The 15459-nt window shown below is 32.5% G+C and overlaps 1 protein-coding gene across 3 annotated transcripts in view; it reads right to left on the bottom strand.

Annotated features, from left to right (window-relative positions):
• The window catches only part of LOC113065416 (cyclin-dependent kinase-like 5), a 38630-nt gene extending 26484 nt beyond the window's left edge, over positions 1-12146 (bottom strand). For 2 of the 3 annotated variants that reach the window (XM_026236639.1, XM_026236637.1), the window contains exons 1-2: positions 12021-12146; positions 3754-3913 (exon numbers count right to left, since the gene is read on the bottom strand). In XM_026236639.1, coding sequence (XP_026092424.1) covers positions 3754-3817 — 64 coding nt within the window. In that variant the 5' untranslated portion in view covers positions 3818-3913; positions 12021-12146. Of the gene's footprint in view, positions 1-3753; positions 3914-11670; positions 11858-12020 lie in introns of those variants that run through there. The other variant, XM_026236638.1, reaches the window with a different exon arrangement.
• Positions 12147-15459: the final 3313 nt, after the last annotated feature.

Here is a 15459-nt window from a genome sequence, read left to right on the forward strand (position 1 = left end):
AGTCCGAATGAAATATGAACAAACTGAACGGTAAAAACCTTCAGAATATAGAGAGGAATAAAACTGCTAAGTTTGGTGAATGTAAGTGCTGCTGAAGTGGAGAAAAAACTTTTAAAAAAATGGACTGTAATTGAAATCTACAGACGCAAATAGATAAACTACAATAAAATAAACACTTAAAAGTAAATTTTGGAAGTTTCTTTCCACTAGTCTGAAAGAATATTCTGTTTTCACTAAAATGCCTATGAAAATAGAAAGTATGAAAGTAACAGAAAAATTACCATGTGTTTAGGAATAAAATATAAACCTGCCCAAATAATATATGAACAAACGCCCCAGTAAAAACCTTCAGAATACAGATAGGAATAAAACTGAGTCTGCTGAAAAAAAATATTCTAATATGGATTGTAATTGAAATCTACAGATGCAAATAGATAAAGTGTAATAAAATAAACACTTAAAAGTGTATTTTAAGTATAAGTAGCACAACACTTTATCAGCCCAAATAGTGCAAAATCTTAAAAGTTAACAATGCATGTTTTTGCATATTTTATGATGACAGATTTTTGGCACTGTGACATTATTTTTGCACCCCAAAATTGCATTATTGCAATGCAACAAATATCTGTAAGATACAGTAAGATAAACTTAATATTGCAATTAACCTGAGCTAATAAAGCAGCACCATAAACAGAATTAGCAAAATGTCTCATAAACAAGATGATAAATTTCCAAAAAGTATTGAATAACAACTATGCGCTTACAATTTCACTTTACACTTTATTTAATAGACCAATATATCAATAGTTTTTCCATTACAGTAATCAGAATTGGTAGAATTAGGGGTAATCTACACACAACTCATTTTTGCATTCAATTTACTGCTTTTCCATCATTTTTCTATGTAAATACATGTTAGATGGATGTCTTTGAATGCTGAACCCACATCTTGCATTTTTTGCAGCATCCTGCGCATGACATGGTTTTCAAAAAATGCATCTTAAAAGACATTTAAAAAACATTTTATAAAAACCTTGTTGTTAAATGCGTCCCATGTTTCAATGTATTTTTATTAAATAGTTTTCAGGTTGGACTGCTACTCACATCTTAAAATATATTTATTGATGGTTTCACAAAATAAAAATTACACTTAACACTTAAAAGAAAAACAATACAAATAATTAAAAAAAAATGTATTACAAATTAATGGGGGGGGGGGGTTACAAGATTTACAAGACCACATATCAAAATACAACTGGTATTATAAAGTGTAATCAGAAAAACAATTTTTGCAACTCCAGAGTACAGATAATTTACAAATGGTTCTCAAAAATAGTCAAAAATACTAAAAATAGTCCATCCTAGAAGTGAATTATATTTTTCATTTTAGTGTCATTAACCCTGTTAGTGTTTCACTTTTTTAAAATGCAAAAATGCTTTCTTTGTGACTGGTTTTTCATGTGCATCACTGTCATGAAAACAATGTCACAATGCAAAACGTCATTTCTTATTTTGGAGTTGAAACCAAAATGAAACCAACTTTACAGTTTTCATTATATTCACCCTTAAGACTCATTGTGAGAACGCGCACATCTTACCCAACGATCACACCACCAGCCCTCCACAACACACACACACACACACACACTGCTGTGTTAGTGGGGCATCAGAGTGTGAGAGATAGATGAAGGAGTAAAAATAACCTGATCCCCCGAGACTTTTAACACACCTTCATACAAAATGTACAGAGAGAGACAGAGAGAGGGTCGACGTCACACACCTCAACACTCACGTCCCTAAAACACATAGAATCGCCGGAAGACCTACATTCCAGCACATTCATAAGTCATGAACAAAAGCTTTAAAAATGCAACTTTCATGTTAAATATAAAGATCCTGACTGAATATTGCAGAATAGAGAAAAAGAGACACACTACTCGTCAAAGGTTTGGGGTCGGTAAGATTTTTTTGGACTCCTCTGTTCACCAAGACTTCATTTATTTCAGTAAAATGGTGAATACATGTTAAAATGTAATTTATTTCTGTGATACTCCAGTCTTCAGTGTCACATGATCTTCAAAAATCATTCTAATATGATGATTTGCTGCTCAAGAAACATTTCTGGTTATTATCAATGTTGAAAACAGTAGTGCTGCACAATATTTTTGTGGAAAATGTCATACAGTACATAAAAAAAAATTCAGGATTCACAGATGAACAAAAAGTTAAAAAGAACAGCATTTATTTGAAAACATTTTTTTTTGTAACATTAGAAATGTCACTTTTGATCAATTTAATCTAAACTTGCTGACTAAACTGATTAACCCAAACTTTTGAACAGTACAGTACGAGTACAATAAAATAAAATGCCCTATTAAATGTATTAAAAAGGTCATTCAAGAGTTTTTCAGTTCTAACTACTTGTAAAATGTAAAACAAATATCAACAAGCAGAACTGTATATTCTTCTTTGTACACATATTTCCACTTAAAAACATACTGGCACCACTGTGCAATTGACAGTTTTCTTCCATGACAGGATATTATTCTGCCAAAAACCAAACGCAGTCACTGCACACTTCGCCGGAATGAAACTACGACCAAAGCCAAGTTCCTCAGACTGTGACCGGACAACTTTGACTCGACTACACTCAGATTTACAGAACATAAGTGTGAATTCAATTCCATTTTCACAGCTTTATTTCAGATAAAGTGCCCATAAACACTGCATAAAAACAAGTCATGAGTCAATGCTTCTGCAATGTCTGACATAAAAAATGAGACACAAAATCAATCGTTTTTAAAGTTTAGTCTCAATAAAATCTCTTCTTGACCTGAGTTTGGCACATTCTCATGCACAGTGATGTGGCATTTATTCATTTAATTAATATTTTCTTAAACTGAAAAATTGGCAAATATTATATATATATATATATATATATATATATATATATATATATAGTAGAATTAATTAATACTTTTTTTTATTAATATTGGCAAATATTTTATATTTCTGGTAGAATTAATTTATACTTTTTATTATTTTTGTAATTAATATTGGCAAATATTTTATATTTCTGGTAGAATTAATTTATACTTTTTATTATTTTTGTAATTAATATTGGCAAATATTTTATATTTCTGGTAGAATTAATACTTTTTTATTAATATTGGCAAATATTTTATATTTATGGTAGAATTAATTAATACTTTTTATTATTTTTGAAATTAATATTGGCAAATATTTTATATTTCTGGTAGAATTAATTAATACTTTTTATTATTTTTGTAATTAATATTGGCAAATATTTTATATTTCAGGTAATTTTCATTAATTCACTCATTTTTGTTTATTTATTTAGTGTGATATTTCTGGCAAAATTATATTTATTGATTGATTGATTTGATCTGCATTGGCGGATATTTGATGTTTCCAGCAATATTTATTTATTAATTTGTTTTGTAATCATTTGTAGATGGTTTTAAAAATATGTATTTATAAAAATTTTTTTAATTGATATTGCTAAATAAATTCCACATCAAACTCTAATTTCAAAAGATCAAGGAAAATGAGATTGTTCATGATGTGAGCCCATGAAGTGTTTCAAGAAACAATGAAATAAAAAGCATTTGTGACAAATGATGGAAGAATACAGGAGGAAAAACGGCTTTAATGTATGAATTGTTCCTTTCTCCTGTATTTTCCTCGTCATTTCTCAGTTTCACCTTATTTTTTCAGTCTGCTGGTACTCACCTTCCCCCACAATCCCAAGAACCTCAAACCTGTGCATCACATCACTGGAGGCCGGGGTCCTCATCCAGACAAACAGAGGAGGAGCTCGAGGGGCGAGGGGTCATCAGGGTCACACGCTGGCATGGGAGGAATCATGGGAAGGACACACACACACGTGCACCTGCAGAAACACACAAGACGCATCCAGATGTGTCAATAACAGGCCATTGCTCTACGATTGGTTGGTAGAATACCAAAACCTATTAGAAAGTAGTTAAATAAAGAAAAAAGGATTGCAGAACTTATCAAATATTTGACGATACCTATTAAATAAATCAATTAAGTATTGCCAGAAATACAAAATATCTGTCAATACTGATAAATAAAATAAATAAATAATGCCGGAAATGTCTAATCAACCAATCTGCAAATACCAAGTAAAATAAATAAAGCTGGAAATTAGGGATGCACCGAAATGAAAATTCTTGGCCGAAACCGAAAACCGAAAAAGAGAAAACCAAGGCCGAAAACCGAAACCGAAACACCGAAATAAATTATGCCAATTATTAGTACCATTGCATTTATTGCTATGACAGTGTACTAACTACTAAAATTAAGACATTGCAATTGCATGAAAAAACATGAAAAAACTTAATTACAAATGATGCAAATATTTATTAAGCACATTGCAACAATGCACAGTATAAAATAAAATTCAAACAAAAAATGTATCCCACTCATGTGTATATTTAATAATAATGCACAGGCCTACTGGCCTGCAGAAAGGTTTTAAAATGAACAGTTCTCTCATAAAAACAAAGTGCATTTAGGTGAAGTGCATTTGAAATTTTTCTATGTAGGACTAGAAAGTGCATTACTTCTCCAGTTGGCAAGACTGTTATCACTTCTGCGGATGGGGACTTCAGACAGATAACCATCTAGCTGTTGAGCAGTTGAGCTTGTCATCTGCCTGACATTTGAGAAATATTTGAGAGAGTGTATTTAAATAGGGCCAGGGCATAAATAAACATTTTTATCAAATTAAAGCAGAAATCTAGCAGAAAATCTAGCATAAATATGGCTACAATCTGATATTATGTATGTATATATGTTTGTGTGTGTGTGTGTAGTAGCCTAAGAACAAAATAGCCAACGTATTATTATTATTTGAGGCACTTTCTTGCAGAATTCCACTGAACATATCAGACAACGATGGTGCATGCCACTCATCTGGTGCAAAGACCAGTCTTTTTTCTGCGCTCTGATCTGTCTCCTGCACTTGGCGCTTCTCCGTCTCCACGCGGGTTCTCCGCATCCAGCGCGGCCTGGATCTTTTCTCGTGCGCGCTGCCTTATTTCCGCATACAAGTAATGGTCTTTATAACGCGGATCAAGCACATTCGCGATGAAGTGCAGAGGATCTGAAAAGATCTCAGTGAGACGTGTGCTCACAGACTTTATAAGACTGTACTTTTCTTTGTTTTCACTTCGTGGTCCGTCTTAATCTCTTTGTTAGGAGACGTTTTAGTGCTGCGAATAAAGGAATACGAAGAGAGAGAATGTTCTCACTGGTGTTAAGTGAATGTCGCGTGGAGCTCGTGGTCTGCGCTTTGCAGGTGCACGTGCAGGTCGCGGTTTCTGTTTGCGTCATCACAACATTTCGGCCGTGTTGTTTCGGTGATAAAAGTCTATCGGCCGAAAACCGAAAAGGCCATTTTCGGCCGAAAATTTTCGGTTGCCGAAATTTCGGTGCATCCCTACTGGAAATATAAAATATCTACCAAAACATTGATGAATAAATTAATGAATGAATGATGAATAAATAAATATTGCATGAAATATCAAATATCTGACGATACTAATAAACAAACAAATAAATAAATAATCCCGGAAATATGACATATCTGCCAATATCAATTAAAAAATCTAATACTGGCCAAAAATGAAATATCTGCCAATACCAATTTAAATATATATATAGCCAATTTTTGCCAATATTGATTAATAAATATAGCCTAAAATATCAAATATCTGCCAATACGATAAATAAATAAATATTGCTGTAAATAACAAATATATGCCAATAACAATTAGAAAAATATCTGTTCTACATATCTAATATTTTGCAATATCAATTAAAAACAAATTAATAAATACATATTTTAAAAAACATCTGCAAATGATTGCAAAACAAATAAATAAATAAATATTGCTGGAAACATCAAATATCCACCAATGCAGATCAAATCAATCAAACAATAAATGTAATTTTGCCAGAAATATCACAATAAATAAATAAATAAATAAAAATGCCCGAATTAATGAAAATTACCAGAAATATCAAATATTTGCCAATATTAATTACAAAAATAACAAAAAATTAATTAATTAATACTACCAGAAATATCAAATATTTGCCAATACTGATTAGAAAAATAATAAAAAATTATTAATTAATGCTACCAGAAATATAAAATATTTGCAAATACAAGTTTAAGAAAATATTAATTAAATAAATAAATATTGCTGGAAACGTCAGATACAGTGTCTGCCAATACCAATAAATGAATAATAATAATAATAAAAAAAAACACAATAGAAACAGATATAAAGTCAATTTACTGCGTCTTTAAGAGAGTTGATTATGACATCATCTGTTTACAGTGGCACCAGAAAACATGTATATTTGCTTCAGAAAGGCTTTGCATGGTAAATGTTAGTCTGTTTTACATTAGGGTTGGACGACGTGTTGGTCAGGCCAAGGAAGGCTAGAAACCTGTTTGGGCACAATCATTATTTTTGCCAGTATATTTTGTGATGAATAACTGAACAATGTAAGAAGATGTGATATTCCTGCAGCATCTGGTTTCACTCAGATGTCCACGTGGTGTTTCTGGGACTGCACTACTCACAAACAGATGGAGGTCTTTATGTTTGGTCTGCATGCGAGCGTGTTTCATCACTTTAGACCAAAACGCCAACAAATCAGCGATGAACTGAGGTCTGGGACTCAGACTAACACACGTTCACTGAGATCACACACACGGCTCTGTCCTGAGACAAGTTAAATACTCATTTTTATTTACATTTAGATTTTCGAATTTTCTAATAAGCCTGAAATATCAATTATTGAACAAATATTGATTATAATAAAATAAATATCCCCCAAAATATAAAATATCAGTAAATACCAATTCAATAAATTAATAAATAACCGCAAAATGTAAAATATCTGTTCATACAGATTTAAAAAAAATATATTAATATTGCCCAAATATAAAATATATGTGCATATACAGATTAAAGAATAAATAAAAATTTATCTGACAAATGAATACATAAATTAATATCACACAAAATGTGAAATATCTTCCCAAACAGATTATAAATAAATAAACAAATAAATAAATATTGGACAAAACATTAAATATCTGCCAATTACTGACTAGAACAAACAAATAAATAAATATAATAAATATTACCCCAAATATCTGAAGATTAAAAAATTATAATCACCCAAAATAAAAATAAAAACTGTCTGTACAGTATTACAGATTTATTAAATCATATCAGGTGGTGAAATAATCATTTTGTTTCTTATAATTTATATTAAGCTCCATTATGATAATTTTCTTATTCAGAATATGATTGCATGTGTGAATTCTGCCTAAATTTTAGGTTTAATATATTTTATTAGTCTTCGGTTTCATATATATTATTCCTTCAGCTTATTTAACCTTTCTAGCTTAGTTTAAGTTTTCCATCTAATATTTATTAATATTATCCACTTGAGGAAGTATATTCAATCAGTTCTCAAGGACTAATTGATGTTTATACAGCCTAAGTGAGTTCAAGAAATGTATTTCCGTCTTCGTGACCCTTGATGAAGCTCTCAGAGAGGCTCAGAGCTGGACGCACATCATCCCGACAGACAAATGAACAATAAAAGTGCCAAAGCAGCCTGATTTTTACAGTGTATGAGCTCTGAACTCGGACTGATTCAATCAAGCCTCTATGAAAAGAGCTAAAAATACAGCCGTCCGCCTATAAATGTCAGAAATGGCTGAAGAAAACAAGGCCGCTTCTGCAACCCAAAGCTAGAAACGAACTAATCTTCTGGTTTTGAAGCACATCTGACTGGACTGAACATCTTTCTGGGTTCAGTCCCCAGAGTGAGGAGCACAAGAATGAGAGCACGTAAGGAGGACGAGGGGAAAAATGACAGAGAGATGACTATAAACGCCTTCAGAAACAGAAAACAATGAGCAGCCTTCTGAAATCATTTGCATTTCTGAAGGTTTTCACAGATTTTTGTAATTCCTGAAAAGGCTATGCTTTGTCCAGCTGACACAGCATTGCTTTATTTGTGTGGAAGAGTGTTTGTCTTTTCAGATCAGACTTGAGAACAGCTTATTTTACTTGCCAGCTACACTAAAATATTGATGACTTATCATTTCTGCAAGAGAAACATGACTGGAAAAGGGTAAAGAATTAAAAAACGTGTTGTGTTTGTCATGTTGTCACCATGAAGAGTAGTTTAAACCACAAAGAATGATCTGGTTTCTACAGCCAGACCATTTTTGGTTGCTTTAAACCGGGATACAGGATTGTATGTTAACAGCCAAAATAAAAGGACACACTTCACCTTTAACTTCATTCACTAGTGCACCTGTAAGAGAGGATAACAGAGGACTGTTCTCTAAGAGCTGGAGAGAATCAGTGACTTCTGTCCACTTCCACAGAAGCACAGACTGAGTGCACACAAGGTCAACATGACCTCGAAAGCTGTAAAACACGAGGGATGCAGGACAAAGCTGACCTCAGACAACTTCATCAGACACAAAACACCCATTAACTCGTCAAAATCAGAGGAACGGGAGTCATTTAAGAGCAATGTTATAGTAGGGTGTCTGTATGAGAAGTAGTAGATGCTGTAAAACGTTCATTTCCTCAGGTTTATATAATAAAACCCAAGCGTCAAGCTTTACTGTTTGAGAAATGCTTTTCAAAACAAAACAGAATGTACAAAATTGAACTGCAATCTTGCCACCTAACATAACGTTGTTAAAAAAATAGTAATAATGAAATTTACAGTAAAAAAATGCCAATCCTTTTACAAAATTGACTTAAATTTACAGTAAAAAAGGAAGCTGTGGCTGCCTATTCTTTTACAAAATTAACAAATTTACAGTAAACAAACCAAAATCAGCTATGGCTGCCTATTCTTTTACAAAATTAACTTAAATTTACAGTAAAAAAGATCAGCTGTGGATGCAAATTCTTTTATAATTTAACTTGAATTTACAGTGAAAAAAAAAATCAGTTGTGGCGGCCAATTCTTTTACAAATTTAAATTAAATTTACAGTAAAAATGGAAGTTGTGGCTGCCAATTGTTTTACCAATTTAACTTAAATTAAAAGTAAAAAAATCAACTTTGGCTGCCAATTCTTTTTAAAAAATTTACTTAAATTTACAGTAAACAAAAAAATCAGCTCTGCCTGCCAATTCTTTTACAAATTTAACTTAAATTTACAGTAAAAAAAAAAACAACTGTGGCTGCCAATTCTTTTAAAAAAATTTACTTAAATTTAAAGTAAACAAAAAAAATCAGCTCTGCCTGCCAATTCTTTTACAAATTTAACTTAAATTTACAGTAAAAAAAAAAATCAACTGTGGCTGCCAATTCTTTTAAAAAAATTTACTTAAATTTAAAGTAAACAAAAAAAATCAGCTCTGCCTGCCAATTCTTTTACAAATTTAACTTAAATTTACAGTAAAAAAAAAATCAACTGTGGCTGCCAATTCTTTTAAAAAAATTTACTTAAATTTACAGTAAACAAAAAAATCAGCTCTGCCTGCCAATTCTTTTACAAATTTAACTTAAATTTACAGTAAAAAAAAAAATCAACTGTGGCTGCCAATTCTTTTAAAAAAATTTACTTAAATTTAAAGTAAACAAAAAAAATCAGCTCTGCCTGCCAATTCTTTTACAAATTTAACTTGAATTTACAGTAAAAATGGAAGTTGTGGCTGCCAATTCTTTTACAAATTTAACTTAAATTTACAGTAAAAAAAAATCATTTGTGGCTGCCAATTCTTTTTTAAAAATTTACTTAAATTTACATTAAACAAAAAAATCAGCTGTGCCTGCCAATTCTTTTACAAATGTAACTTGAATTTACAGTAAAAAAAATCAGTTGTGGCTGATTTATTAACTTAAATTCTTTTTTTTTTTACTGTGGCTGCCAATTCTTTTACAAATTTTGCTTAAATTTACAGTAAAAAAGGCATTTGTGGCTGCCAATTCTTTTACAAATTTAACTTAAATTTACAGTAAAAAAGGAAGTTTTGGCTGCTAATTCTTTTTAAAAAATGTACTTAAATTTAAAGTAAACAAAAAAAATCAGCTGTGCCTGACAATTCTTTTACAAATTTAACTTGAATTTACAGTAAAAAAGGAAGCTGTGGCTGACAATTGTTATGGGATTCATGTTTGTTCACTGGACATTGTTAGTAAACAAATACACTTAACCTGTGAGAGTGTTTAACCCTCAAGCATCCTTCAGGACAGATGTGGGCAGAATCATTTTGTTTTTGTTTTTAAAAAATCTGAGCTGTGCAAGAAGTTTGCTACCTGAACACAACACACATACACAAAATGGACTCAGTTTAACAAATTTAAGGGGTTGAAAATTTTTTAAAAACTCTTTAATTTGTCATTCATGGACAAAAGTTTGCACCCGTAGCAGAAAATGAAAGGGAATACTATAATTCATTTTTTATTCGTATAAAAAAATAAAATTAATCCAACACAATGCAGATACATACACGTAAATGTAGGGGTGAGCCTTTACAACATTATCAGTGTGACACTCACTCATACTCATGCATGCGCACACACTCATGCACACACACACACACACTCACACACAGTCACTCATGAACACTCACACACACAGTTGCTCACACACACACTGACACTCATGCACATTCACACACACTCACTCATGCACACACACTCACACACAGTTGCTTACACACACTGACACTCATGCACATTCACACACACTCACTCATGCACACTCACACACACTCATGTGCACACACACACTGACACTCACTCATGTACACTCATGCACACACACAGTCGCTCACACACACTCACTCATGCACATTCACACACACTCACTCATGCACTCACACACACTCATTTGCATGCACACACACACACACACACACACTCACACACAGTTGCTTACACACACTGACACTCATGCACATTCAGACATCTCTCATGCACACACACACAGCCGCTCATGCACACTCACTCATGCACACTCATTTACACTCACAGTCGCTCACACACTCATGCAGACTCACACACAGTTGCTCACACACACTCACTCATGCACACTCATTTACACTCACACTCACAGTCGCTCACACACTCATGCACACTCTCTCATATACACTCACACACACTCATACACACGATCACAAAAAGTCAGATTTACTGCAAGATTTGTTGATGATTCCAAACCAAACATGTCTGAAACATGCTACTTGCTAGATTTCTTGCTTTTTCTTACCTGTTTAGTACCAATTTACTTTGAGTTATTGAAATGTGTTGTTTTTTTACTAGAAACAATTACCCTGTCTCCTACTTTGTCTTTTCCATATATCGTGGTCAGATTGGTAAGCATATTTTAGCATCTCACCCAACACAAATGTTTTGTTTTTAAAATGTTGACTTAAGAGGTTAAGTTTGTTACAGCAGTTGTTCATAGATCTCAGCCTACATGCAGCCAAATAGAGGACTCTGGGATGTATGATGTCATCAAAGTCACCAAATCTTTAGATTCTGGCTATCTGAACTGAAATAAAAGATATTAAATATAACATAAAACAAGCATATTTTACATTATGAGACTTTCCTACCCAGATTCGTCCACGAAGCACCAATTAAGGGCTGCTATCCGAAGGATGCTTGAGTATTTAAGCTCCATTAATTGAAAGCAACACCCTGCAAACAGTCCCTGATCAGTGTGAGAAGAAGTGATACGACAGCCTACTCGGAATAGAACAGCAGTCTGGTGTGATGCTTCTATAAGATCACGCTCAGGAGCTCGGTGTCTGCGTCGCAGTGAAGCAGATCCGCGCTGCGTGGGAGTCACACGCGCACACAGAAACACGGAGCTGAAGCGCGCGCAGCACGCACACTGACAGACTGTAATTATAAAGCACACAAACACACAACACTGCAGCAGTATAACCTCACATGTACTCACGCGCTCCGCTGATCTGGAAGCGTCAATCACTCACATCCCCAAACGCGCCGGGAAACGCAACGCACCGCTGCGCGTCAACAGCAACAGTTTCCAGACTGGCGTCACATTGGAGCCGACTCCGATGATGGACGCTGTTCGCAGACACGCCCCTTCTGGGATATAAACCAATCACAAGACCAGTAGCTCATTGTGGGCGTGTTCTCTGTAATATGATAAATGTTTATTAAAATATAACAACTAGTAAATAATTGTTCAATAATACCATAAAATAATATAATAATATATGTAGGGCGAATTAATGATTATTATTATTTATTATGGTTATTATTATTAATGATAATTATTATTCAGTATTTAATTTTCACATTTCAGTGAAGTTGTAAATAGTATAATATAATAATATATGGCGAAATAATGATTATCATATATCAGTAATTATTATTTAGTATTTACTTTTTGCATTTCATGGAATTTATCAAAAACAGTTTTGTTTAATACAGTAAAAAAGTAAAATCGTGAAATATTATTACAAATTCTTTAATGCATTTATTTGATAAAAAATACAGTAAAAAGTGTAATATCATGAAATGTTGTTATCATTATAATATAATATAATATATAATATATTTTCAAATATAATTCATTTATGTGATGGCAAAGCTATTTTAAAAGTTATTTTTTTAAGTAATGTTTTTTAAATAAAGTCTCACCAACGCTGCATTTATTTGATCAAGAATTCTATGTAAATATATTTTAAAACGTAATTAATTTGTGTGATCTAAAGTACTTTTTAAATATTTTTGTTTTTGAAAAAGGCTGCATTTATTTTATAAAAAATACAGGAAACATCTTAATATTGTGAAATATTATTACAATTTAAAGTAACTGTTTTCTGTGTGAATATGTGTTAAAGTGTCATTTATTTCTGTGATGCACAGCTGTATTTTCAGCATCATTCCTCCAGTCTTCATTGTCACATGATCTTCAGAAATCATTCTAATATGATGATTTACTGATCAAGAAACATTTCTGATTATTATCAGTGTTAAATTAATGTATTATATACGTTTAAAATTTAAATTGAATGGCACTGACAAAAATGTTGAATATCTAAAATTAAGAAATATTCACCTGTTCATGTATTTTTGCCATAAAACCGATTAAAATCCCTCACACCATCTAGTGGACAAATGAAGAACAGCGGTAGAAATATTGATGGACAAATAAAATACTTCATGAAAAAATATACTTTTGCAAAAAATAAACCTTTTTTGCTAGTGACAGATGTTTACACAGATAATTAAAATATTAATACTAATTTTAGTAATGTTCGATTTTAAGAGTTTTATTTCCGGCCTTTGAATATGATGCTATTGTAAATTCAACGAGAAAAGGGGCATGTTGTAAAGGTTCAGATTGGATTAGATAAATCTAATCAATGTGTATTCAAGATGTTTATTTCCTTCTGAATGATGTAAATCAGCATCTTGACCTTCACAGCCCAAATGTCTCTTAAATCACCAAGTAGATCAGTTGTTTCAGAGTTAACACACGGTGTTACATCACATCCACCCGATGAAGCCCTGAGATGGAGTTCATGTGTTAGTCTACCTCATCTTCTAATGTCAAAGACATACACCCACAGCACAACTATAAAAACTCATCGCCAGACAGCGATGTCAGCCACCTACACAACAGGAACAAGCGCACAACAAAAGACCCGGACGCAGACAACACTGAGGGAGAAAAAGAAACAGAACACATTATATGATAATAATAATAAATAATAGCATTAATAATGTAAAATCTTAGACACATAAAAGGCACAAATATGTTTCTCCCAGTCATTTTCTTTTTTTTTTAAACACTAAGTTTAAAAATTATGTTATTGTACCAGTAGAATAGATTATTTTTGTGATTTCTGTTCCATAAAAATTTAAATTCCAGTGTTATTATGTATTTGAAATGCCCAGCTAACAACGTTTTCAGGACTTCAAGCGTTCTGCCAAGGTGCATTCAAAGTTATGAACAAAACTTAACATTTTGTTCTGGCATTTATTAATAAGGGTCTGAAAACGTCAGCACAAAAACGCTGTTTATCCATAATTCGTGGAACGTTTGATTGGAGGTTCACATTCTTATGTGTTTCAAAGAACACTGGAAAGTTATGTTTCCTATGATGTTTACTAAATTCTAAAATGGAATGCTCCTTTAACATTTGCATAAAGTTCGTTTTTTCTTTAGGCCTGCTTAACCCTTTGTGGTACATAGTTGCCAAAGCAACATTTCCCTATATTTTCTTTTGTTACATATTGTAAAATGTAATTTATTCCTTGCATTTTCACCATCATTCCTCCAGTCTTCAGTGTCACGTGATCTTCAGAAATCATTCTAATATGATGATTTACTGCTCAGGAAACATTTATAATTAGCCTATTATTATTATTATTATTATGTTGAAACCAGTTGAGTATAATGTTTTTTCAGCATTTATCTGAAATAGAAAACTTTAGTTTTTTTTTTTTTTTTTTTATTAATTATTAGTGCTGTCAATCGATTAAAAAAAATTAACTAATTAATCGCACAATTTTTTAAAATTAATCGCGATTAATCGCAATTAATCGCAATTAAAAGACTGAAACTTTTTGGATATGTAAATGTAAAATGTAAATAATTAATGTAAACTCAAGACAAAGAAACTATTTAAATTCAAAATATGATTGTTTATTGGAATTTTTGTTTAACTTGTAACACAGATTTTCTCATGTAAACAACATACCTGCAATAAACCATCAATATCCTCCAAATTAACTGTTGGCTTGAAAGCCATATTTATTACAGAAATAAAAACACAGGCATGTAAGTACCATTTGAATTTCAAAACAATCAATGCCAATAAACAACAAAAATGATTTCCATGTTGAATTCTAAGTGGACTGCAAAAAAATTCCAAAGTATAGTCATTGCCAGTGCTTTATGTGGGCCAGTACGCACCTGTACTCAGTACCGCCACTTCCAAATATAACTCTTGAGCTTACCGCCACCTCTCCGTGCGCCCAGAACGTGCTTGTAGCGTAACGGTACGCTCATCTGGACATCTGTTTTAATAGAGGTTTTAATCTTTTACCTGCACTGCCGATTTTCAGAGCGCCCTTCACAATGCAAGCTTCCTAATTCATCCCACCCAGAGCAGAAACTACATTACCCATTCACCCTTAAGTTATACAAGTGAATAGCGCATTTGTGGCGCTTTCCCACTGTTAAGTGTCAACAACTCAACGTGGCCGGAGGAGGTGTGTGAAACTCGTTGTGAGTTATACTAAAGCAAAATCTTGAGTATTTATTGTCTGATAAACATTAAAAACTGTCTGCGGAGGTTGAGTCGTCCTGCAGCCCCCGCTGGCTGCTCATTGGCTGCAGCATCTATTTTCTAAGTTCT

This window comes from Carassius auratus, chromosome 48, assembly GCF_003368295.1.
Source record: "Carassius auratus strain Wakin chromosome 48, ASM336829v1, whole genome shotgun sequence".
NCBI lineage: Eukaryota > Metazoa > Chordata > Actinopteri > Cypriniformes > Cyprinidae > Carassius > Carassius auratus.